The sequence below is a fragment of the Acomys russatus genome, chromosome 28 (genome assembly GCF_903995435.1).
Source record: "Acomys russatus chromosome 28, mAcoRus1.1, whole genome shotgun sequence".
Classification (NCBI taxonomy): domain Eukaryota; kingdom Metazoa; phylum Chordata; class Mammalia; order Rodentia; family Muridae; genus Acomys; species Acomys russatus.
The window spans coordinates 23201202-23227134 of NC_067164.1; the positions used below are offsets into that span (position 1 = coordinate 23201202).

The 25933-nt window shown below is 45.9% G+C and overlaps 1 protein-coding gene across 1 annotated transcript in view; it reads right to left on the bottom strand.

Moving 5' to 3' along the window:
* Positions 1–25933, bottom strand: part of Scd5 (stearoyl-CoA desaturase 5) — a 100049-nt gene that overhangs the window by 40946 nt on the left and 33170 nt on the right. Inside the window, 1 exon segment of the mRNA XM_051170184.1 lies at positions 17226–17356. Coding sequence (XP_051026141.1) covers positions 17226–17356 — 131 coding nt within the window.

A 25933-nucleotide genomic window follows, 5' to 3' on the forward strand; every position in this document is an offset into this window, starting at 1 on the left:
CTACCACTTGTCCTTTATAGGACACTCAGCCTCCTGAAGGTCTTAGAAGCTGGACAGGAGTTTAACAGCCAATCTAAGGGGTTTAAAAGGTGTTTGCCGACAGAATTCAAAGCCTGCAGAGAAGTAAAGGAATGTTGTTTCTTTTACGCTTTTTAAAGAAAGCCTCACTGTGTAGCCCAAGCTGGCCTTGAACTCACTAGGTTGCTCCAGTTGCCCTAAAACTCGCAGCTTTATCCACCTGCCTTGATTTCCTGGAATTAGACGCATAAGCTAGAGTTCCTGGGTGATACTTTAAAAAGCACATTGTTGGAAGGAGGTGTGCTTGGATGTATACGTATATGGAGCTAGCAGTTGACCTTATGTGTCTTTCCTCAGCCACTCTCCACATTTATTTATTTATTTATTTGTTTGTTTGTTTGTTTTCAAGATAGGGTCTCTCTGTATTAGCCTTGGCTGTCCTGGACTCACTTTGTAGACCAGGCTGGCCTCGAACTCACAGCGATCCACCTGCCTCTGCCTCCCGAGTGCTGGGATTAAAGGCCTGCCCGCCCAGCTCGCCTTTATATTTTTGATACAGCGTATCTTAATGAATCTAGAGCTCAGCTTCGGCTATGTACCTCTCTTCCTCCTGGCCCCTAGCCCCAGGGCTGGGTCACAGGCACTTGCCGTTCTGTGTGGTCTGGGGTTCTGGGCATTCAAACATAGGTCCCTGTGCTAGCACAGCGGAGCCACCTTGCAGCCTACAAAGTTTTAAATGTTAGTGTTAAAAGTGGCCAGGGTGGGTGTGGGAAGGACTCCACAGGCCCTCAGCTCTAACAGGAGCTGTTAGCTGTGGATGCCTGCTGGGGGTGGGCAGTTGCTTTTCTTTGGGGAGTGGCCACAAATCGCTTGCCTGTGTCTTAGTGGGTGAGCCAACACTCAAACGGGTATGGGCAGCATTAACTGGACTCGTTGAATTATGAAGAAAAGAGAAAGGTGGCGGGGGGGGGGCAGAGGCGGGGTGGGGGGAGGAGACAAAGTTTGGAGGGAGATGTCGTAGGGATGTGAGGTGAGTTGAGAGAAGAGGTGGCTGGATGCTTATAATCAAGATATGTTGTAATATGTGTGGAATTTTCAAAGAATTAAAAAAAATCAATAAAAATGTCTTAGATAGCTCTTAGATGAACAGTTCCATGTTCAGGTTGGGAGGAATTGTTGGTCAGGGGAGTGGTTGCTATTCTACACACCTGAGCCACATATCCTTGACTTTATGTGTAAAAATACAGTAGAAAGAAATGGCCATAATGATTAGTTTTAATTCTCAGTTTGGCACAATCTAGATTCACCCTGAAAGGACTCTCAGTGAAGGGTCATCTAGATTAGGGGGCTTGATTGCCTTAATTGAGGCAGGAAGCCCTACCCCACTGTGGGTGGTCCCATTCCCTGTGCAGGGATCCTGGGATACGGGAGTGGAGAAAGCGAGTGAACACTTGCACACGTGCGTTAACTCATTGCCTTCTGCCCTTGACTGGATGAGACCAGCTGTTTTAATTGACTACAGTGATGGACCGACCAGAAGCCTAGAGTCATCAGCCAAATAAACCCTTGCTTCACGAAGTTGCTTTTATCACAGCAATAAGAAACAGAAGCAAGGCAGTGGCGTAGCATCCCAGTAGCAGAGAAAGCACATGGCTCCCAGAGCTTGCACTTTAAGTACTATTTCCTACTGACAGGAACTGGAATTTGGGAGGAGCAGCTGGTGCAGGATGAGGTCAGGAAACATTCATGTGGAACTGGCAAATGCTATTGTGGGGTCGAGGAAAAAGTGTTTGAACAATGATAGGTTGGGCTGGGGGTGTATCTCTGAGGTAAAGTGCTCATGTAGTAGGCACAAGGCCCCGGGTTTAATTCTCAGCACTGCAAAGAAAAGGAAAAAAGTTGGGATGGATGAGGCCAAAAGCGGGGTATGGGTTTATCTACAATGCCTCAAGCTGAATAAACTAGGGCAACTGGGCCGTTAAAATGAATAATGACAGCCGTTAAGTATAATCCATTTAATAAAGAATCCATGGGCCCCAAATAAGCAACAACAACAAAAACGTAGACACCCCCTCCCCCTTCCTTACAGGAGAACGTCAACCAACAGACGCAGAAGGAATGATAGCTACAAATCCCCATCTTGCATCTGTCGTGGGCAGCATAGCTGATTTAGGAAGTATTGCCAATGTAAAGCTAAAACTATTGGGTAAAAATTTGCTGAAGATAAAATAGTCCCATGGTCTCAGTACACCAAACATTGAGGTGTTGCGTGACTCTCTCATTTATCACAGCCATCCTCAGCACAGAAACTTGGCAGAGGCCACCTTCACCAAGAGACCGACATTTGTGCCGCCAAAACATGACAGTGTGGAGTCATGTACCTGCCTCTTGATGCTGAGAAGAGTATGAGATCTCTAGAGTAGAGTGCCTGCTCACAAAGGCACACTCTGAGTGCAATAATAAGGAAATATGAGCAAGCCCTAAGTGAGCTGTTCTACAAGGAAACTGACATTGGCCAGTTCATTTCAAAGTCATCAGCATCATAAGATCAAAGAAAATAAAGAGCTGTCACAACTCACCAACATGTACCGTAACCCTGATTGGGTCCTGGATTAGGACCATGGTTAGTACTGTATCACTAAACTGGTGGACTTGGAAAGTGCCGTGTCTATGCTAAATTGTCGTGTTACCAGAAATGCACTCTGACACTCTTATGAGTACAGATGAACGCGTGTGCACACAAAAGTGCAAAGAAGAGTAAGCAAATGAGACGACACACTAATCATTAATTAGTCTAGGGGCAGGAGGTATAGACCCACTTCCTGAGATTTTTCACATTTCCTGTCAAAACTCAAGTTTTAAACAGGAACAATTCCAAAATGAAATTAAAACTAAAGAGAAAAATTTCAAAGGCAGCCTTCTGTGAAGTCTCAGGGCTTTTATCCACATCTGCGGCTCCTGTGGTGACTTTCTAACAGCCTCCAGCCACCGGTCCTTTCATCAGCATCCTGCGAGGGCACGCTACCCGACATCCTCCGCACGTTCACATTCCCCAAACGCCTGCCTTGCTCTTGCTCATTATGTGACAACCTGCCCGTACCGCTGTTCTCATAAAAGCTGATCTGTGATCTTCACCTTTGAAGAGCTGGCCCTGTCATTCTTATCGGCTCCACTCTAGCTTTTCAGGGTGACAAATATTTATGTTAGGTTTTATGCTGGCAGACAAGATCAGGACAATCAAGGCTGTCTTCGGGGAATCTCTATTGGATGGAAGATAAAATAAGCATAAAGCAAACGGAGTAAATACAAATACGATGCAGACTGAGCCGCGAGGCAGATGAGAGAGCTTGCAGGGCATATCAACCAGGGACCCTGGGACACACGGACATGAAGACTTTTCTCACCAGCAGCTCTCAGGTTGAGAGGAGCTGAGGGTGAGAGTGAGGGAGAGCTGGCAAAACCCTCTAAGGAAAGGAAGGGCTTTCAAGGTCATGTGTCTGCAGCACAGACTAAGGCAGCTTGAAGACAAAGACGCTAATAGGGAATAAATTTGGTCTTTGTTCCTAGTTCTTAGCTCAGAGCTTTGAGAAGTTTGGCTTCGCTCAGTTGCTAGGACAGTCTTTGTCATGCAAAAGAAGTGACTGGTGTGGACCCCTAGAGAGCCTCGGGGTGAAAAGGGAAGGGGAGTGTAATTGAATTTGGTCACCTGACACCATTTCATCAATCATGCCTAAACAACAAAATCCTGATAAAATCTCTGGACACTGAAGCTTGGCGGAGCTTACTGGTTGGTGAGTGCATCCAAGTGCAGAGAAGGTGATGTTCCCTGGCCCCACAGGGATAGGGCGTGTCAGCTCTGCGCTCTGGGCTCTTCAGGACCCTACCTCATGTGACTGTTTCCTTGCTGCCTGAGTTGTGCCTTTTATAAGAAACTGGAGCACTTTCTTGCATTCTGAGCAACTCCAGCGAATTATTATCGAAATTAAATTAAATTAAATTAAGTTAAATTAAATTAAATGAAAAGGAAGCCCTGGGTTTGTCACTGGCTAGTCAGAAGTACAGGTGGGAGTCCACTACTGTTGTTTCTTCATCTGGTATCCAAAGTTAAAGCCACTGGGTTAGGATTGCTGTTGGACTGAAATACACTAAATTGGGGTGAAAACTGAGACTAGGCAGGCAAAAGCCTGAACACACATGTGGACTTCTAGACCACAGCCAAGAAGCTGGACCTGAAATGCTTTGCAAGGCCAAGCCACTGAAATTCTTTGTTTCTTCTGCTGGAGGAGGGCTGAACTCCCAGTAAGTCTCCCCAGTTTCAGCATGAAACAGGAGTGGACTGAGGCAACTCCATTCAGGAGGCTTTTAGTTTTCAATACAGGAGATCAGATTCAGGGCCTTATGCTGGCTGGGCAAGCATTCAGCCGCTGAGTCACATCCCAGCCCAGGACTGTGGCTTGAACAAGATGTGTGACATATGTACAGAAGAAATAAAGGAATTGGACAAAAGATTGGCAAGGGGTGAACTCATGAGTGACACACTTCCGTTGGAAGCATAGGAGAGAAACATTTTGGGGTTCCACCTCTGGTTTTGAACACAGTGAGTTCAAGATCCAACAACAACATAAACAAATGTCACACAGAGCGTTGGGTCTGCAGCCTGCTTAAGCAACCCACTTACTCCTTCAGCTGTAATGACACTGACTTACCTTTCCTGTCTTTTCTGTCTAGGTATATTTTTGTGCATATTTCAAGGTTTATCTAAAAAAAATCTGGCATTTAGTTGGGGTGCTGTACCCAGATCGTGAGAGCCCCCCCAAAAAGACCACCAGAACTCGATACCAATGCAGTACACATGAGGACTTTTAATTTTTCGACTTAAGCTGGGCTCTAATGGTCACCAACACAGTGGTATCCAGAAAGAGTCCCAGACTCTGGGCTGAGGGTAAATTTATAGGTTCCTATCCCTCCCAGCACCCCAAAGCAGGGGAGCTCCAGCCTGGCAACCATCTACTGGTTGAGTAACATAAGGGGGTCTAATGTCCAAAGGTGACAGACAGGAAAGGTGCCAAGACCTCCCATGGCTTAGCTTTCTTTGTTCTCTTTGTTCACTACCTTGTCCAGGGAAGTGTCTGGTTTCTTATCAACCCTATCTCCAGTGGGCAGGAAGAAATGTGGCCACACAACTGGGTCTCTAAGCAACTCTATCTCTGAAGGATGGAAAGGCTGGTTCCTCCTTGCAGCTGGCCAGATTATCTCCTGTAGGCCTATTTCTTAACCTTTGCTTCAGGTGACCCTGAAATCTAATTTTATTTCTTCTGGTATCTCAGGGGCTAAAGAGATAGCATATTCAGTGAAGTGCTTTCTGAGAAAGCATGCAGACCCTGCACCCATATAAAAACCTAGGTGTTATGGCACATGCTTATAATCCCAGCCCTGAGGAGGTAGAGACAGGAGAACCCCAGACACTTGCTGGCCAGCCAAGCTGAATAGGTGAACTCCTGGTTCAATGAGAGAATTTGTCCTTAAAAATAGGTTGGGCAGCAATTGCAGAAGACTACAGATGTTATCCTTTGGCCTCCCCATGCATGCACGTGTGTGCACATTTGCACACACACATACAAACACACATGCATATATACAAATGTCATGATGAGTGTTGGCTCTGAATGGAAACAGAAGCCTGTCAATCAGCTAGCTTCTCCAGTCAGTGTTGTATCCACGCTGTCACTCCACATGACACATGATGGTCACTCCACTCCCTCACCTAACTAACCCCTTTTCTATGCTAAGATAATTTCTTTTTATCTCTCAAAGGACCCTTTCAAAACCCCTGTGCACCATTAGACTTTATCCTGCTACCCCACTCTGTATTCATATTTCTGCAGCCAGAACAGACAGTCTGAAGCCTTTGAATAATTTAATTCCATAGTCTTGTAAGAGACTGTCCTTGCTGCACACCAATCTACCCAGCTCTGTTAGACTGTAAGCCCCTAAAACAAGGGCCATTTCTTATACAGCTCCCAGCATTCCTCAGAAGCCCATAATGGCTTATGTGCCCTCAAAGAGAATTAACCAGGGAATCTACACAAAAACAACGAACCGTTCAATGTAGCAAGGATGAAATCAGTGAAATGTTCCTAGCTTTTGAAATAACTTTCTAACTCAAAGCTGGAAATGCCCGTGTTCCATGTGAAGTTCAGCAAATTTTAACGTCAATTAAATGTTTATTTGGTAACACCGCAGATATTGCATCTTTAGAGCTTAAAGGGTATAGCAGCAGCATGCTGGAACTCTCCTGGAGGGGGACCTGTGGTTGGCACCAGGAGGAATTGGGGCAGGATAATTGAAAAGCCCGAGCTGTGATGAACAGGGACTGCTGGTGAAAACCGGCTAACGCTAACAAGGAGGATGGAGTGAGGGGGAGGGGAGGAGGCAGACAATGAAAATCCCCTGTGTCTGGGAGGCCCGGTTTCATTGAGAATCTTCATTAACGGCAAAAGCAGGGTTTACGCGTTTGATTAATAACATTTTGAGCTGGTTCTAAATTGGGAGCTGCAGCAGACATCACTGTGGACAGAGAAGTTACATAGATGCATCTTCAGAGATTAGAGACATAAAGAAAAATTATTGCAATGAGATTGGATTTAGGAAACATTCGACGAAGGCAGCTAGGGGAGAAGTCAGGTCTTCCCAAAACTGCAGTCTCATGGGCATTCTGTGAAAACCTGGAAAGCAGCAGCGACAGAGGCATGTCTGCAGGACAGCAGGGGAAGAGGGACTTGCTGTCACAGAGTGCAGCTCAGCCCAGGCCAGCAGCAGGCAGCAGATACAGGAAGAAACTGTCAAAGACTGCCTTGCAGCGGTCTTCCTTGACATCCATAAACACTGTGGGAGACTAGCTGGGAAAAGAAACCCACAAAACCACACTCAGACATTTGGGTTTCATTCCTTCTATTGTTAGAAAGGTCTGCACCTCACCTGAGCACAGCATCCTGAACTGCAATTGTTTGTGATTCTGGCAGAAGGAATTGGTAAGGAAAAATGTGCAAGATTAAAGGGGTTAGCCACCCGCAACTGCCCTAAAAATTCTCTTCAGAAGTCTAGCGCTCCTTCATGATAGGAGTCCTGGAGAGAGACTAATTCAGCATCCCTTCATGATAAAAGTCATGGAGAGACGAGCCCTCTCAACATAAAAAAAAGGCAATTTCCAAGCCCACAGCCAGAATCCTGCTATATAGACCAAATATAAAGCCTTTCCACTAAACCAGGAATGAAACAGCTATGTTCTCCACCCCGTCCTGTTCATCAGAGTGCTCAAGGTCCTAGCTAGAGCAGTCAGACAAGTGAAGGAGGTCGGGAGGATATGGGTAGGAAAGGAAAGAGTCAAAATATTTTATTTGCAGATGAAATTATTCTAAACACAAAGGACCCTAAAAATTCCACCAGTAAACCTCCTATAGCAACAAAGCAACAAAGCAGAACACAAAAGCAACACCCAATAGCCTTCTTATATACAACAAGAAGATACACAGAAAGAAATCAGAGCGCCAATACCAGTCAAACTAGCCTCAAAGACACTGGAGTAAATCAGATCAGGGAAGTGAGAGACTTACATGATGAAATCTCTAAGACACTGGAAAAAAAAAAAAAAACAAGAAAGAAAGAAAAAAAGCAGAAGAGACACCAGGAGATGGAAGGATCTTCCCATTGGTAGGATTAATATTGTGAAAAGAGTAAAAATCAATCTACAGATTGATTATAATCCCCATAAAAATTCCATTTCTATTCCTCACAGGACTTAAACAAAAAGTTTCAGTTTCATATAGAAACACAAAGGACCTAGGATAGCTAAAACAACCCTGAACAATAAACAAACACTGCTGGAGGTCTCACCATCCCAGATGCCAAGCCATCCTATATAGCTACAGTAATAACGAGAGCATGGCACTTCCATTAGTAATGGACACACTGATCGATAGAATGGAACTGAGGACCTAGCTGTACGCCCACACACCTACAGCCAACAATAGACAATAGAGAAAAGATAACACCTTCAGCACACAGTGCTGGTCTAAGTGAGCAGGTGTACATCTAGAAGAATGGTCCAAGTGACCAGGTGTACATATAGAGGAATGGTCTAAGTGAGCAGGTGTACATCTAGAAGAATGGTCCAAGTGAGCAGGTGTACATCTAGAAGAATGGTCCAAGTGAGCAGGTGTACATCTAAAAGAATGGTCCAAGTGAGCAGGTGTACATCTAGAAGAATGGTCCAAGTGAGCAGGTGTACATCTAGAAGAATGGCTCAAGTGAGCAGGTGTACATCTAGAAGAATGGTCCAAGTGAGCAGGTGTACATCTAGAAGAATGGTCCAAGTGAGCAGGTGTACATCTAGAAGAATGGCTCAAGTGAGCAGGTGTACATATAGAGGAATGGTCCAAGTGAGCAGGTGTACATCTAGAAGAATGGTCCAAGTGAGCAGGTGTACATCTAGAAGAATGGTCCAAGTGAGCAGGTGTACATCGAGAAGAATAGTCCAAGTGTGCAGGTGTACATCTAGAAGAATGGTCCAAGTGAGCAGGTGTACATCTAGAAGAATAGTCCAAGTGAGTAGGTGTACATCTAGAAGAATGGTCCAAGTGAGCAGGTGTACATCTAGAAGAATGGTCCAAGTGGACAGGTGTACATCTAGAAGAATGGTCCAAGTGAGCAGGTGTACATCTAGAAGAATGGTCCAAGTGAGCAGGTGTACATCTAGAAGAATGGTCCAAGTGAGCAGGTGTACATCTAGAAGAATGGCTCAAGTGAACAGGTGTACATATAGAGGAATGGTCCAAATGAGCAGGTGTACATCTAGAAGAATGGTCCAAGTGAGCAGGTGTACATCGAGAAGAATAGTCCAAGTGTGCAGGTGTACATCTAGAAGAATGGTCCAAGTGAGCAGGTGTACATCTAGAAGAATAGTCCAAGTGAGTAGGTGTACATCTAGAAGAATGGTCCAAGTGAGCAGGTGTACATCTAGAAGAATGGTCCAAGTGGACAGGTGTACATCTAGAAGAATGGTCCAAGTGAGCAGGTGTACATCTAGAAGAATGGTCCAAGTGAGCAGGTGTACATATAGAAGAATGGTCCAAGTGAGCAGGTGTACATGTAGAAGAATGGTCTAAGTGAGCAGGTGTACATGTAGAAGAATGGTCTAAGTGAGCAGGTGTACATCTAGAAGAATGGTCCAAGTGAGCAGGTGTACATCTAGAAGAATGGTCCAAGTGAGCAGGTGTACATATAGAGGAATGGTCCAAGTGAGCAGGTGTACATCTAGAAGAATAGTCCAAGTGAGCAGGTGTACATCTAAAAGAATGGTCCAAGTGAGCAGGTGTACATCTAGAAGAATGGTCCAAGTGAGCAGGTGTACATCTAGAAGAATGGTCCAAGTGAGCAGGTGTACATATAGAAGAATGGTCCAAGTGAGCAGGTGTACATGTAGAAGAATGGTCCAAGTGAGCAGGTGTACATATAGAAGAATGGTCCAAGTGGACAGGTGTACATCTAGAAGAATGGTCTAAGTGAGCAGGTGTACATCTAGAAGAATGGTCCAAGTGAGCAGGTGTACATATAGAAGAATGGTCCAAGTGGACAGGTGTACATCTAGAAGAATGGTCTAAGTGAGCAGGTGTACATATAGAAGAATGGTCCAAGTGAGCAGGTGTACATATAGAAGAATGGTCCAAGTGGACAGGTGTACATCTAGAAGAATGGTCCAAGTGAGCAGGTGTACATATAGAGGAATGGTCCAAGTGAGCAGGTGTACATCTAGAAGAATGGTCCAAGTGAGCAGGTGTACATCTAGAAGAATGGTCCAAGTGAGCAGGTGTACATCTAGAAGAATGGTCCAAGTGAGCAGGTGTACATCTAGAAGAATGGTCCAAGTGAGCAGGTGTACATCTAGAAGAATGGCTCAAGTGAGCAGGTGTACATCTAGAAGAATGGCTCAAGTGAGCAGGTGTACATATAGAGGAATGGTCCAAGTGAGCAGGTGTACATCTAGAAGAATGGTCCAAGTGAGCAGGTGTACATCTAGAAGAATGGTCCAAGTGAGCAGGTGTACATCTAGAAGAATGGTCCAAGTGAGCAGGTGTACATCTAGAAGAATGGTCCAAGTGAGCAGGTGTACATCTAGAAGAATGGTCCAAGTGAGCAGATGTACATCTAGAAGAATGGCTCAAGTGAGCAGGTGTACATCTAGAAGAATGGTCCAAGTGAGCAGGTGTACATATAGAGGAATGGTCCAAGTGAGCAGGTGTACATCTAGAAGAATGGTCCAAGTGAGTAGGTGTACATCTAGAAGAATGGTCCAAGTGGACAGGTGTACATCTAGAAGAATGGTCCAAGTGAGCAGGTGTACATCTAGAAGAATGGTCCAAGTGAGCAGGTGTACATGTAGAAGAATGGTCCAAGTGAGCAGGTGTACATCGAGAAGAATGGTCCAAGTGAGCAGGTGTACATCGAGAAGAATGGTCTAAGTGAGCAGGTGTACATATAGAAGAATGGTCCAAGTGAGCAGGTGTACATATAGAAGAATGGTCCAAGTGGACAGGTGTACATGTAGAAGAATGGTCTAAGTGAGCAGGTGTATATCTAGAAGAATGGTCCAAGTGAGCAGGTGTACATATAGAAGAATGGTCTAAGTGAGCAGGTGTACATATAGAAGAATGGTCCAAGTGAGCAGGTGTACATATAGAGAAATAGTCCAAGTGAGCAGGTGTACGTACAGAAGAATGGTCCAAGTGAGCAGGTGTACATCTAGAAGAATGGCTCAAGTGAGCAGGTGTACATATAGAAGAATGGTCCAAGTGAGCAGGTGTACATGTAGAAGAATGGCTCAAGTGAGCAGGTGTACATCTAGAAGAATGGTCCAAGTGAGCAGGTGTACATCTAGAAGAATGGCTCAAGTGAGCAGATGTACATCTAGAAGAATGGTCCAAGTGAGCAGGTGTACATCTAGAAGAATGGCTCAAGTGAGCAGGTGTACATCTAGAAGAATGGTCCAAGTGAGCAGGTGTACATATAGAGGAATAGTCCAAGTGAGCAGGTGTACGTACAGAAGAATGGTCCAAGTGAGCAGGTGTACATCTTGAAGAATGGTCCAAGTGAGCAGGTGTACATATAGAAGAATGGCTCAAGTGAGCAGGTGTACATATAGAGGATTGAAATTAGAGCCTTGTCTCTCCTCCTGCTTAGAAATCAGCGCCACATGGATGAGGACCTAAGCATTAAGAACTGCAGCAAAAGACTGGATGCCCGAGTTAAGAGAGGAGAAGCAGAGAATATGCTTGGGATTATTGGCACAGAAAAGGAGTTTCTGATCAGTGCCAAGTGGTGCAGTCATCTAAACTGGTAGTTAATATGTGGAACTTCATGAAACCCAAGTTTTACACAGTAAAGGACACTGTCATTCAAGGAGAGTGGCAGCCTAGAGAACAGGAAAATCTTCACCAGCTGTTCATCTGGCAGACAGGTAATTTCTAGAACATACAAAGAAATTGAAAGAAAAAGAAAGAAAGAAAAGAAAAACACTAAACATCAAGAAATCAAACACCTCAATTTAAAAACATGGAACTATTTTAAATACAGAACTAAACAGTTCTCAAAAAGGTGAAATATAAGCAGCTTTAAAAAGCAGCTGTGAGCTGGGTGTAGTGGTGCACACCTTTAATCTCAGCACTCAGGAGGCAGAGGCAGGTGGATCATTGTGAGTTCGAGGCCAGCCTGGTCTACAAAGCGAGTCCACGACAGCAAGGCTACACAGAGAAACACTGTCTCGGGGGGGGGGAAAACAAGCAGGTGTGTGTGTGTGTGTGTGTGTGTGTGTGTGTGTGTAATTTTCAAAACCTTAGACATCAGTACTGTTTAAATTAAAACTCACTTTGAGATTTCATCATACCCGAGTCAGAATGGCTAGGGTTAAAAAGAAGAGAAAGACATGATTGTTGACATGGATGTGCAGAGAGTTGAACCCTTGTTCACTGATGACGGGAGTGAAAACTAGTGCAGCCACTGTCGAATCAGAGGTCTACCGCATGACTTAGCAACCCAGCTATACCACTCTTGCTTACACACCCAAAGGACTTAACAGTCTGCTCCAGAGACAGCCACTCATGCACAGTGAGCTTTAGTCACAATGCCAGCTATTGGAAACAGCCTGGATACCTGCCAGCTGATGAACGGACAATGAACATGTACAACATTCACGCAATGGGATATTGTTCACCTGATTTGAAAATAGAATTATGAACTGTGCAAGCAAATAGACAGCACTGAAAACCATCGCTCTGAAGTAACTCAGACCCAGAAAGCCAAATGTCAAAGGTTTTCTCTTATTTCTGGTTTTAGCTTTGACTCTCCAGATAGATGTGTTTCGTTAGGAATACCCACAGAGGGCACGAGATTAGTAAGGGGCCGTGAGAGGGGTTTTCAAGGAAGGAGAGCTAAAACTACTGTATGGTGGGGTGCAGGGGAAACAATGGAACAGGAAGGCTTACATGGGTTGGGGATGAGACAGGATAGAAGGGGGAGAGATGAGAGGTGGGATGACAACTAACACTAAAGTTATATGGAAATCTACTATTATAGAAGCTCCCTAAAATATATACAGACACATATATAAGAAGAGGTCAATTGGAATTACCCTATAATTTGGTGATAATGCCCTTACTAGACACTACAAACTAGCAAATAAAATTCCCAGTGCCAGGAACAGGTTGCTTCTCTTTTGGAGGTATTGACCAGTGAGGTCCTTTAGCCCCCAAAACATTACCAGGGGGCCATTGCTAATGCCCTTGGTTACCTTCCAGAACTTGACAGTAAAATTCTTATTGCTGAAGAATTCACAGACTTAAATCACAGGACATGGAGAAAGCAAGCTGGGACTGATCTAGAAAAATGTATCCCTGCTGGCTAGCTTCATAATTCGAGAAGGGGCTATGCATTCTGCTGGCGGAGCAAAGTAATCATCAGTCTTTACCCAGCTAAGGACCCTGAGAACTACACAAATGACTGGTCTGGCAAGATGTGCACATTGGGGCAATAGTGGCATGAATGTCATGGGAGTAAGCAACTAGCTCCGTTCACTCCGCAAGATGAGCACCCTAGCTAGCACCATAGGGCCAAGAACTAGCAGTTAGACAGGTGATGGAACCCAGAAGAGGACCCAACACAGTTATTCTGCTAAATGAACATAGCATCAAAACCACTGTAACTCATGATTATACCCGGACAAAAGTACAAGCTCACTCCTCATTAGACAGAGAGGCTTTATTCATTTATTTATGTATTTATGTATTTATTTATTTATTTATTTATTTATTTTAGCAGATAGTGACTGACACAAAGGAAGAGGAAGTGGCCTTGAACTCCCCACTCCTAGTTGAGGAGCAATTGATAATTGATGTTTCCCAGGAAGGAGAAAGCCTGCTCTCTGTAAAGCTGCAGTTCCGGTAGGTCGACCACCCTCCAGTAAATGGCTACACACCCAAGAGAATACGAATAGCATAGTCAGTCTTTATGTTTAAAAGGCAGGGCTGGGGAGGACACCGAGTTGGGTGGGTAGGGAAGGGAGTGGATCTGAGAGCAGTCGTGGGGATGAATACAATCAAAAAACATATAAAAGTCTTAAAGAACTATTTATTTTTAAGGAAAGGGAAAAAAGTCTCCACTCTTCTTGGAGTTGGAGAAGACTGTCTAGCCTCCGGGGTATTGTGCCATCTGTGGAACCATTGCCTTTCTTCCCCCCACCCCCCCCCCACCCCCAGGCTTGCTCTAGCTGACACATTTTCATTTTCTTGCAGCACATTTTGTTGGGCGATTTTATCTCACCTATTTTCACTGACCTAGATTTCCAACAATGAACGAAGAGAGACATCTTGGGGCAGGAGGGCAGAGTGATAACTTTATTCTCTACTTTAAAGTGAACCTTTGTATCGGTAGGACGGGTAGTTAATTTTCACGGGTAAAAACAGACAGAAAATGCCATGTCTCTCACGGCGGCTACAGCAGCCTCTCTCCGGCTCTCCACACACTGCCCCACCTCATCAGTGAGAGTCCCCTGCTGTGACTGATTGAGTCAGAAAGTGGCACAGTGCTTTGATTAATCACCACCACCCTGAACAGGGGACAATGGGAGCGCTCAAGGACGCAACACTCCTGCTTTTGCTGCTTGCTCCCAGTGTTCCCAGGAGCACAAGACACGGTAGAGAAAGCCAAAGTGGGCCCTTCCTAAGTCAGGCCCACCCACTGTCTGGTTACATGGAGGAGGCCCACACCTACCCTCCGATACGGAAAGGAGGAGAGACCATTGCTAGGGTGCTAATGGAAGTTATCCATGTGGACTTTATGCCTGTGAGTTTAGACCTAAGAGCCGCTGAACAAACACTAAGGATGCTTGGGTCTCCTGCAGTCATATTTGTCCACTCAACTGCCACTGCATGCTGCTGTTGACAACAGGGTTGCATTGGGGGCCCTGCCCCATGTGTAGGCTTCCTCCATGGTGCACACCCCCACAGAGATCTGCCCTTAGGGGATAGTTTGTGAAAAATCTCCAGGACCCTGTGACTGTGATCTAGCTTTCTCCCTCATGGCACTCCCTCTCACGCCTTCCCAGGGCATCCAGAGCAATGTCCAAACTTCCTGGCAAAGCATTCCAGGGTGTGGCCCTGACCCCCCTCCTCTGGTTCCATTTATGATCATCCTCCCAGAAACATGGGCGGCCATACTAGACTCTGTTTTAGTTCTTTCTTCTGGTTACTAGAATGTTCTTCTTTCTTACTTTTAAATTCTTTTTCTTTATCTTTTCTTGAGACAGGGTCTCATTAGCCAAGACCCCAAACTCACTATGTACTTGAAGATGACCTCAAATCCCTGTTTCTCTGCCCTCCACCTCCCGAGTGCTGGGGTGACAGGTACGTGCTAGCTGCCTAGCTTATCCAGCTCTAGAGATCAAAGTGAGTGCTTTCTGCATGTCAGACAAGAAGCATCCCTGGGGGAATGTATCCCCCCAGCTGGGGTGCATCCCTAGACCTAAAGAAGCCACCTTTCTGCTATGTCACATTGCTGCCCTTAAATTCTTCATGTTCTTCCTCTACTGAATACATTCGTTCACTTGTTTGCATGTTCATTAGTGCTGTCTTCACTGTAACATCCATGCTGCAGGGTGGGATAACGTTCATCACTGTAACACACATGCTGCAGGGTGAGATCACGCTCATCACTGAAACATACATGCTACAGGGTCGAATAATGCTCAGCTTCTGTGTTTGCTGAGCAAAAAGGTTTTCAAATGTTGAATTATAAACAAATAATTCCACTGAGTTTAGGCCTTCAACTACAAGTTATTTATCTTGGAAAAAAACATTCTGGTGACCGGATGTTTTAGAACCACATGAGTATGCAATTGGAAGCTAAATACAATAAATTGCTTGAACAAAATAAATGAAAATCCTAAGTCCTGAGTAGCGTCTCAGATCTCAGTCAATGAGTTCATAATCTATAATAAACAAAGCAGGGCACAGCAATGAGACGATGGTTGAACTCCAGGTAAAAGGCGCAGAGTTCACGCTACAAAGAGCAAGCATAAGAAGTGGAGTCTAGAGGCTTCGGGCTGCTCCTCTGTGTTCAACGCTGTATTCTAGGGACTCCGACACTAAGTCATGGATGTGCTTGAAGGAGTCTAGGCTCCTCCCACCAAGTGTTCTTCCCGACTGAGGTATTATGTGTCACCCTGCTTGTTTTATGAGCAATCCAACTGTAGAGAGGCCTCCAATTGGGGGAGTGAATTCTTCGCCACAAGGGCAGTTAGAGAAACACCGGGTCAGATTCTTGGAGAAATGGGAGGCCCATTTTAGAGGTGCTCACAACAGGTGTGTGTCTGAGGCCACAAGGAGGCTCCTGGTTTTTTGTTTCCCTGCATTTTAAATCACCATTCCCCCTCTGGATGAGCAAAAACAAGCCAGGCCCGGATTTGTCTGTATGCAAACACAGGTAGAAACTTTGAAAACAATTTGTTCCTACCCAAGCAACTTGGATTAGATGAGGAACTCAGAAAACAGAAATCTATGGTCAAACCAAAATTCCAGAAGCTCAGAAAATGGCCAAGGTGATGAGGAGGGTCCGGGACTGGACGTGACCTGAAGAGTACAGTCGCATTCCAGCGCAAAGAAAACAGTGTCTAAGTTTCTCTTTAAATTTCTGTAGCTCCCCGCCGCCGCCTTCAGTGGTTATGCAATAGCTCTGGCAATGAAGGCAGTCTTATTTTTGCTGCGAAGTGTAGTAGAGAGGATGTGTGATTCACAGCTAGCATTTGTCAAAGTTCCTAAGTCCTGGGCTCCAGACCCGTCAGACCTCCCACTGTGATTGCACAGGGCAATGGATGGCTTCCGTGTGAGAGTGAGCATCCTGGATGCCACACGCTTTACCTCTACTCTAAAGAATAGGTTCTTTAACCTTACTAAGAATCAGGTTAGGGCAGTGGTCCTCGACCTGTGGGTTGTGACACACTTGGCAAAAACCTTTATCTCCAAAACGGTAGCAAAGCTACAGTTATGAAGTAGCAACAAAAATAATTTCATGGCTGGGGTCACTACAACATGAGGAACTGGATTAAAGGGTTGCAGCATTAGCAAGATTGGCAACCACTGGCTTAGGGGACAGGGATGTGACATAATTTGTAGGCTCCTTGCCTTGCACGCATGAGGCCACCTCCAGCACCACATAAACTGCCTATGGGAGGCCGTGCCTCTAATCCCAGCACTCAGGAGGATCAAAAAATCAAAGCCAGCCTACGTAACTAATTTGAGGCTAGCCTGAGCTACTTCAGATTTTGTCTCAAAACAAAGAAGCAAAGCCATCCACTTCCTTGGTGTTCATGTAACAGCTACGTTCTAGGGCACTGTGACGCTCATGTGCAAAATACATATAGAACTAATGTTGAGGCATCAGGGTATCTTCATGATGTGGATTCTGGATAGAGAAGTCTCCTTCCCTCTTTGGCTGCATGACTTGAGGCACAGAATCCCCCCAAGATATGTTTTATTGTATGTGTTTGTGAAAGTGTTTGAGGCTGATCAATGGGCCTAGGACAAAGGAAGAGAATATCAGGCCCTCCCTTCTTTCCTCTCACATCGCTAGCTGATCCTCAGGAGCCTTTCATCCATCCACACCTGGTAAGCCATGGAGTTGGCAGCAGCCAGAAATATCTTGAGAGGCAGCTTGGCCCTGTAGGACCTGTGGCTCCACAGGCGATGGGCAGCAGCCGTCGCACCCAGAGCAGTAGGGAGGAAGCAGAAGTAGGCTCTAAGACACAAGGAGGGGCAAAGGTCAACCACTGTCATCAAGCCTTTCAGCTAGCTATCCCTTGTTTTTCCATCCTGAGTGAGGACTTATGGGAAATGGCATTCATCCAGGGAAGATGCTACCACAGGAAGAATCAGTAACTTGAGAAGATGCCATTTTTTTTTTTTTTTTTTTTTGGTGGGTAGCTTTCCAGAACTGTTAAAAGCCATAAAGAACTTTCTGGAAACTCAGGCCTAACTTCCAGAGGCTTTCAACACCATTTCTCCCCAACACCAAACAAGCCTTTTATTTGCTAATCCTTCTTTCAGTCTTCAGGCAAAAGCTCAACTGCCTGAGTGCACATTTGTTCTGGTTTACCTGTCTGCCTACACTCCTGGAAGTGAGGGTGCTCTGCGTCTCTTCATCGGCCCTTGTAAGTGTTCTAGGAAGAGCATGTCTGTGGACAGCAGCCCCATATCTTGGTTCCATGAGCCTTGGTTTGAAGGAAATTGGGGCAGACTTAACAGCCATGAAGTCTGTCTCAGACGGCTATGAAGGAATGGGGAGCTTTGCCTTCTAGAGACCCAAAGATGGAAGGTGCTGGGTGGGGGAGGTTCTCATAGTCAGCTGAGAGTGGACATTAATGACCACTTCTCATGCTTGTCACAGGCCACACCTTCCTTGTTTTATAGTCGAGGGTCAGGATCCCTGAGAGGATAACTGATAAATCCTACATGTAAGGCCAAGCTATACCTGTTTCCATGATTCTGCTAAGATACCTCATGTCACTGTAGTGACTGTTGCCATAAGAAGTAGTGATGGTGATGGTGGCAGAGCTGGTGGAAAAGGTCCAGACAGTGGTGGTGGTGATGATGGTACAGGTGGTAGTGATGGTTGTGGTAGTGATGGTGATGATGGCTATTGTGGTGGTGGTGGTTTGCCTTTTGTGTGGATGTTTAGGAGATGTTACTAGTCCGTGACAGGAAATAGATACACAGGGACCCAACACTGATTATCCCTGAAATGATTACATCTAGCTCCAATGGTGTTAAAACAATGTACCCATTGGTGCTGAGTGCTTTACCTGGATTGCCTTGATCACATTAAGCAAGCCTGTGTGGTTTGAACCCCATTACTAATGTGCCATTTTACAGAGGAGAAAACAAAGACTCACGGGTGTGAGCTTTGTTTGAAAGCACAGGTTCAAACACCTTAGCATCTTTGCTAACAGTCAAATCCAAGTCTTTCTGAGCCAAGAATGGAGTTCCCGACAAAGACACAATTGTTTGCTTCTGGGAACTCTCCAGTAAGTTCTGTCTTTACTCCTCTATACCTCACTGCTATCAAGTGAAGAAGCAGCTTGCTTTTATATCTAGTAAAGAGAAAGCCCTAAGCCAGGCCGTCGGAAAGTGGCCCATACACTTAGCACAGCAGGGCCACTCAGGAAGAACTGACAAAGCTGAAACACTGGGCTGTGAGTCAGTCGCTGGGGCCCAGGCCAGAGTGGGCAGGTGGGGAGTCTGTGTAGCTCTTCCATGGAAGAATTACGGTAACTTCAGTGTCAATATACATATTTAATAGGAACACAATGTTACATCTTACAAAGTCAAGTGCCCCAACTGATCTTGGTCTCAATCTACATTTATACAGTTCAGAAAGCAAGATTTATCCTCGGCCCTGAGATGGATGAGTCCCTGAATACATGTGGCTTTTATGAACATGACAACTCATTCCTTGGTTGAGAGGTCAAAAGCAAAGGACAAACTGCAGTCTGCTTGTGAGTCACGAAAGTGCAGTAAACAAAGTGCTTTGCTATCATAATTTAACCTTGGCCATGAGCTCATGAGATAGAGCCTTGTTTTCTGTGTTGTCTTTGGCCTTTGTGTCTCTACTATTAATTCTTCAAATGTCAAGTAGTTTAGGAGACAAAATCTGGAGTGGAAAAATTCAATGTGACTCTACTTGCCCATCAGCTAAAACTCTAGATCTTGGATGTGATACAATTAAATCTAAGTTTCCATGAAAGACACTGGGGGCAGGGATATCACTCCAGGAAGTGAGGTCCAGTCTATGCTCCAGCAAGGAGCAGAGGCCCTCCAGCCAATAGTGCAGTGAGGCCCCAGCCTCCCAGGTCACAGCTGCTGGATCCTGCCACGGATGCAAATCAGCTTGGGTGCAGATCCTTCCCTGTGCACGCCTGCAGGCAGCATTGTAGTCCTGACCCACAGAGCCATCAAGCAAGGTCCCTAACGAGGCACAGCCCTGGGCTAAGCTACTCCAGGATCCCTGCCCATACCCTACGCTGTGAGAAAGAAAACGCTTTTTACGTGCTACATTCGGGGACAACACATTATGCAGCAATCGCTAACACGGGCCTTATTATGCAGGAACCTTCCCTCCGGAAAAGGGAGATTTCAATTCTGGTTACAGAAGATTTTCCCATCTGAAGGCTAAAAAGTAGAATAGTGTTGCATGAGCTCCTTCCTGCAGGTAGGGGGAGGGGACCAGGGAGTAACTGGCTTTGGAGGTAAAAAGTGACCAGGATGTCACTGGCTTTATAACTGACTTTAGTCATGTGGTACAATTTTGTGGGTGTATTATAAAGTGATATTCTTCAAATAAGTGAACACAGAAGTCATAATTCAATAAAGTTTGTTTTTGGTTTTTTTGGCTTTTTGAGACACGGTTTCTCTGTGTAGCCTTGGCTGTCCTGGACTCACTTTGTAGCCCAGGCTGACCTTGAACTCACAGCAATCCACCTGCCTCTGCCTCCCAAGTAAAGCCATTATTTTTAAATGATTACTTTATCCCTATTATATTTTATTACTAACTGATTCCCCAACTCATGTGAAATGAAACGCACATGTCACAAAACAAAATCAACTGTTGGCCCAGGACACCACTAGTGTAACCATCAACCTGGCATTTGCTACCTCCAGACAGACCATAGGCACCTGAGTCTTCCACAACTGCTAAGGGAAGCCTCCATTTGATCTAAAACCTCTGTCTAAATCTACCAAAAGCCAGGACCTGGAGACGGAAAAAGCTCATTGCCTCTGCTTCCCAAGCTCCAGCTGCTAGCCACAAGAAGAGGGGAAACCCATGACCTCAAGAGCTTCTAAGGGCAGAGGCAGGGGCCTGGTCTACCCTGGTTCTCCTGCTTGGTGCAGTATCTGCAATGAGGCTGTTAGCAACTCCCTGTGCAATAGAAAAGGATCCTAGAGAGATGATTTTTTTTTCTTAAAGTAAGATCTGCTCATGCATTCTGGACCCATCAAAGGGAGAGAGAATAGTGCTTTACAGGTCAGGGAGGAGGGATAATTGACAGAAGCTTCTGGTCTTGGCGATCCGTCTCTCCAGTGTCAGAACTGTGCAAACGACTGAGAGCTCGCGGAGTTCCAGACCTGGTTCTAAGTGCTTCATGCAGAATCACGTTCTTGGCGTTGCTGAGGGGGCTGAGCAAAGTGACATCGTGGTCTCTGTCTTACAGGGGAAGGACATAGCAAATGAGAGAGCCCAGCCCAGCCCAGCCTATGGCAGGAAGGCTCATGTTAGCATGCCTACGGGATGGCCCTGGGCACCGCCCTCCATCTGGCAGGAGAGACCCTAGTACATTGTGTCCTTCCTATCAACTCAGAACCCATGCAGGTGGTCCAAATCCTGTTTTACCGTCTGTCCCTCCCAGCCTGTAAGTCCATTCCCTTGCTGACAATACCATGGCCATTGTCCTGAGTCTTATTTGGCCCGTTTTCCAGAAACAAGAGTACCCAACTTTATGAGGCCATTTATTGAGCTATATGTACCAGTCCTTAACCTTAGGTCTGGATTCACACGGTGGGTACCTCATCATGGAGGGCCCATGTCCCTGTGAGCTGACAACAGCTTAAAAATTGAGTCACTTGCCAGATTATTTTAAGTTATGTCAAGTGGCTGCCAGGAACTGAAGCAAGCAGTACATGAGATATAAGGGTGTCTGACTTATTTGGGGATCCAAAGGCAGCTGTGACGAGGCTGTGGGGCCTAATACCTTAAGGGTGAGATATGACCCCAGCAGGTAGGTGGGGAGAAGGAGGCAAAATAAGTCTGGAAAAGAGGGTCCTGTATGTGTGTGTATATATATGTGTATACGTATATTTTTATGTTGGTACATTGTCACTTCAGATCCTCTTGGATAGCAGTTATTAAAAAGGCAGAAAATTGAAAACATTGGCATGGGTACGGAGAAGTGGGAAGCCTCATAAACTGCTAGTGACGACATGGAAATATGTGGCCGGTTCTCAAAATGGCACAGCTAGAGTCACCAATAGATGCAGCAAGTCTACCTCTAGGTCAGCACCCTAAAGACTTTCAGGGTTCCACATATTTTGTACATCCATGTCCACTGTAGCATTATTCACATAGCCAGAAGGCAGGAGCAAGCCAAGCATCCAGCGGCAGCAGGTGAGACAGAGCCCCAGCCTCACGGCACATGGAGGGAGGCTGCAGGGGATGCCAAGAGTCACAGGAGTGCCCCTGGGGACTGTCACTTTACCCATCACAGTTTCACTGTTATGAGTAGATACCAGAATTCCCATTTCACAGATGTGCACAACTGAGGCCCAGAGACATTAAATAAGTAACTCGGGATCTCCAAGTGATTGAACTGGGGCTAAGTACCATGCCCAAACCCTTCCAGACTAGCAAAACAGCTCTAGATCCTGGCTGTCCATCAAGATCTTATGTATACATGAGGTCTTAAATGGGTTTTGTACAGGTGTTGGGAAACCCTGGCCCAGGAAGTGGCAGTTTTAGACGCACACATGTCCCACCTGCTCAGTCAGACTCAGTGTTCAATGTTGAAACATGAAGCTGAGATTGGCCGCTGCTTTGCCACACTGCCACCCCGCGGCAGATGCTGCTTCCAGCCAGAGAAACGCTAAGCAAGTGATTGACAGCAACTCCATCCAGATCACGCTTGCATTCTCTTGGCTCCGCACCCAGCTGCCCCCAGGCACCTCACAGCAGAGCCTTTGATATCCAGGCTTGTGCAGCCACAGGGAACTGTCTTCCACCAAGGACCTGGGGGAAAGTAAGGGGGAAACAAACAAAGGGCGAGGACTCCTGGGGACAAGATGATAGCTAAGGGGGCATCAAAGAAGACACCCCTCTTGGATATTTGATTTTCTGGCCAACTAACTCGAGTGTTTGGAAAATCAGTTCTGGGTACTGGCCAAGTACTGGTTATTTCTCCAGTCATCCCTTGATCCTAATGAGAGACCGGGAAAGGCTTGCAGGCCCATAGATGAAGACACAGAGAGAGAAAACGTAGCTCAGAACCAGGAGGTGGCTCAACCAGTACGGCGCTTGCCACCCTAAGAGTCAGGACAGTGCCTGGAGGTCTCTGGCTAGCTGGCTTAGCCAAACCAGGGGGCTCCAGACCAGAATAGACCTTGCCTCAAAGAATAAGGTAGAAGAAGAATGAGAAAGACACCAGACATTTACCTCTGGCCTCCACACAAAAGCAGAGGACGCACACACACACAATGCATATATGTACTCTGCACTTTTTTTTTTGTTTGTTTGTTTGTTTGTTTCGAGACAGGGTTTCTCTATGTGGCCCTGGATATCCTAGGCTTACTTTGAGTAGACCAGGCTGGCCTCGAACTCACAGCAAACCGCCTGCCTCTGCCTCCCAAGTGCTGGGATTAAAGGCCTGTGCCACCACGCCCGGCATCATTCTATGACATGACGGTTAAAATGGGCTCAGAACCTGAAAATTCTCTAAAGCTCGGTCTCTCCATTTATAAGCTGTTCCCTGGCTTTGCTCAAAAGATGAAAAAACACAATACACAAAAAATTTAAGCCACCCCCTAGCAACTAGGAAGATGCCCCTGGAATGCAGCCACACCCTTGTCCTATCAGGGAGGGCCAGGGTCCTCACTTTAAGTCCTCGGTGCAATGCCCCAAGGCTGTGGCTTGGCCATGTCAGGAACATCATTGGTTAAGGCATCTGAAACCTGAAGGGAGATACTGGCCTCTAGGGGGTAGAGGCCAGCGGTGTTGCTAAGCATCCTACAAAATGCAGAGGCTCCCACAAGGAAACAGCCACCCAGAACCAAGCTGGCTAGTAGTGATAGAGAGCAGGAAGTGGGGGTGAGGAGGGGCGGGGGGGGGGGGGGAAGAGAGGTACTCTCTCATTCATTTCCCAGGATCCCAGGAAAGCTCATCTGTGACTGGGCGCCCTTCTGTCTCTGTTACTGCAGAAGACTACCCTCGCTGCCTTTAAGGCTGGCTCTCCCTTGCACATCCTTACACGGTGCTCAGCATGTTTCCCTCCCCCCTATAACATAGTTTCCATGGCCTATAGTCACACTATAATTTCTCCTGTGTTAAAAAGAAGCTTTTATCTGCTTGCTTATTGTTTCTTTATTTTTACAAGCATATGTCAGTTGTGCACAATGTAGGTTCCCCCTAGCTGAGGACCTATTGGCAGTTGATGGTTTCTGGGGGAAAGAAGGTCAGCTTTCTTTGGGGCTGCACATGCTCCGATAAATGGCCCTACACGTATACACATGCTGGCAGCACTAGGTGGCCTCCATGGCTTTTTTTAAAAGAGCACATGAAGTTTGGAGGAGTAGTGGTGGGGAGTAAGGGAGGCTTGAAGGAGAGGCTATGAAGGATAGATTTAATCCAGACACTATACACATATGTAAAAGATCCCTCGATGGGAAGAAATTTGTTAGAATTTGTTTATTCTGATTCAGAACTTAGGTGGCATGGTTCAGCGGCTAGAAGGGGGTAAAGACATTGTCACCATGACTGGCCACCTGGGTTTGATCCATGGGATCCAGATGTTGAAAGAAGAGAAGTTACCTATGACAATAGGTTGTCCTCTGATGCCCACTTCAGTGCCTTGGTCACAAGTGTGCCTTCAAGAGCACACACACATGCATGCACACCCAGAGATGTGCCTGCGCATGCACACATGAGAGCTTATTGAATTCATCATTTGATGGGCATTTTGAGGAGGTGAGGAAACTAGGAGGTGAGGTCTGGTTGGAGGAACTAACCAGAGTGAGTGTCTTTGAAGACGGATCTTATCACCAGCCTCACTTCCATTGCTCTGGCTTTCATGCGCTGAGCATCCCTGTCCTGCCACATGCTTCTTACCATGACAGCAAGCCTCACTTCAAGTAGCCATGGGTTGACACTTCTGAAACCATGAACAAAAATAGATCTCTCCATCTGTTGCTTCTGTAGTGTGAGAGGTCAGGCCCGACACAATTGCCTGCTATATATGCAAACTATATGTGAATCATGGTGAATTTAAATTTAGAGCTGGCCTCCCGCCCCAGGATGCCTCGTGTATGCATATGTAAGTACTCCCAGATCTAAATTCAAAATTCAAAGTACTTCTGATCCTAAGCATCTCTGATATGGGACTGTCAACCTATATGAGAAGAGGCATCTTTGAGACAGCCAGTTGCTTAATATTTGACAGAAAAAAAACAAAACAAAACAAAGCAAAAAAGTCAGTTGTTTTTGTTATGTCCCCTTACTAATCTTTTTAAAGTACAATGACCCCAAAGCATTGCCCCGTGAGGTAAGGGCGCCATAGCACAGGCTAGTTTACACTAGGGTCTTGCACTGTCCACAGCGTATCTCTCTCTCTCTACTCCCCAAGACACTTCTTACTGTGCTCCTCAAAGGCCTCTTCAGATGACATGAAGCTCCTCTTTGGGAGAAAAGGTGAGGCTCGCTTGTTAGACTGGGGACTCTGTGTGTACGGAATGCTGGCTCCTTTAGGGCTCTCTTGACAAGTGAGACGCTCACAGGCAGCTTGGAATCGATGCCCCTCTACATGTCCCGGTGGTGGTGGGGGAGGAGCCTCAGCCCACTGTTTCATAAACACAGTTCTCTTACTGTGAAAGAAACACACTAAATGGAGGTGCAGGTCAAAGTGTGACCTCAGCGAAACACTCAGTGCTAAGCATATGAAGCAGCTCGCCGGAGCATTGCACCAGAGCCGTGTTCACACTGTTAGGCAGGGGTGAGTGGCCGGGAGGTAGAGGCACTCCACATCCCAGCAGTCCTTTCGGTAGCCTGGCTTCCTGTCCAGTCCCCATCCCCGTCCCCCACCCCACCCCGTCTCTCTCCGGCTCCCTGATGAGTCTAGGGAGAGCGAACCAGATGCACCCTGATTCAGAACTCCCAACGCCGTTCACCTTTCTTCATGCTGTACAGCCATCAAAACTAGAACTGGGAAACCAGAGTTTTCTGAGCACAAAGTTCACTCCACCATTCTCGTGCTGAGCTTCCTTCTCATTGATTATATTTTATTTATGTGTAATAATATAAAGGTATATGTTAAAAAGAAACATAATAATAAAAAGGGAAAATGAATGAGAAAATATATCATTTAAATTCAATAAAATCATATTGTACTTAAAAAAAAAAAAAAAAAAAAAGAAGAAGAAACCTGTTTGTGTTTCTCTTGTCTACAATCTGTCTTCAAGGGTCAAATTTACAACACCTCAGCTAGAGAATGTTAAAAACGGGATTTTACTTCTGTGAACACAGGAGCTCTTACTCCCGGAAGCTGCTGTTTTGGGGAAGG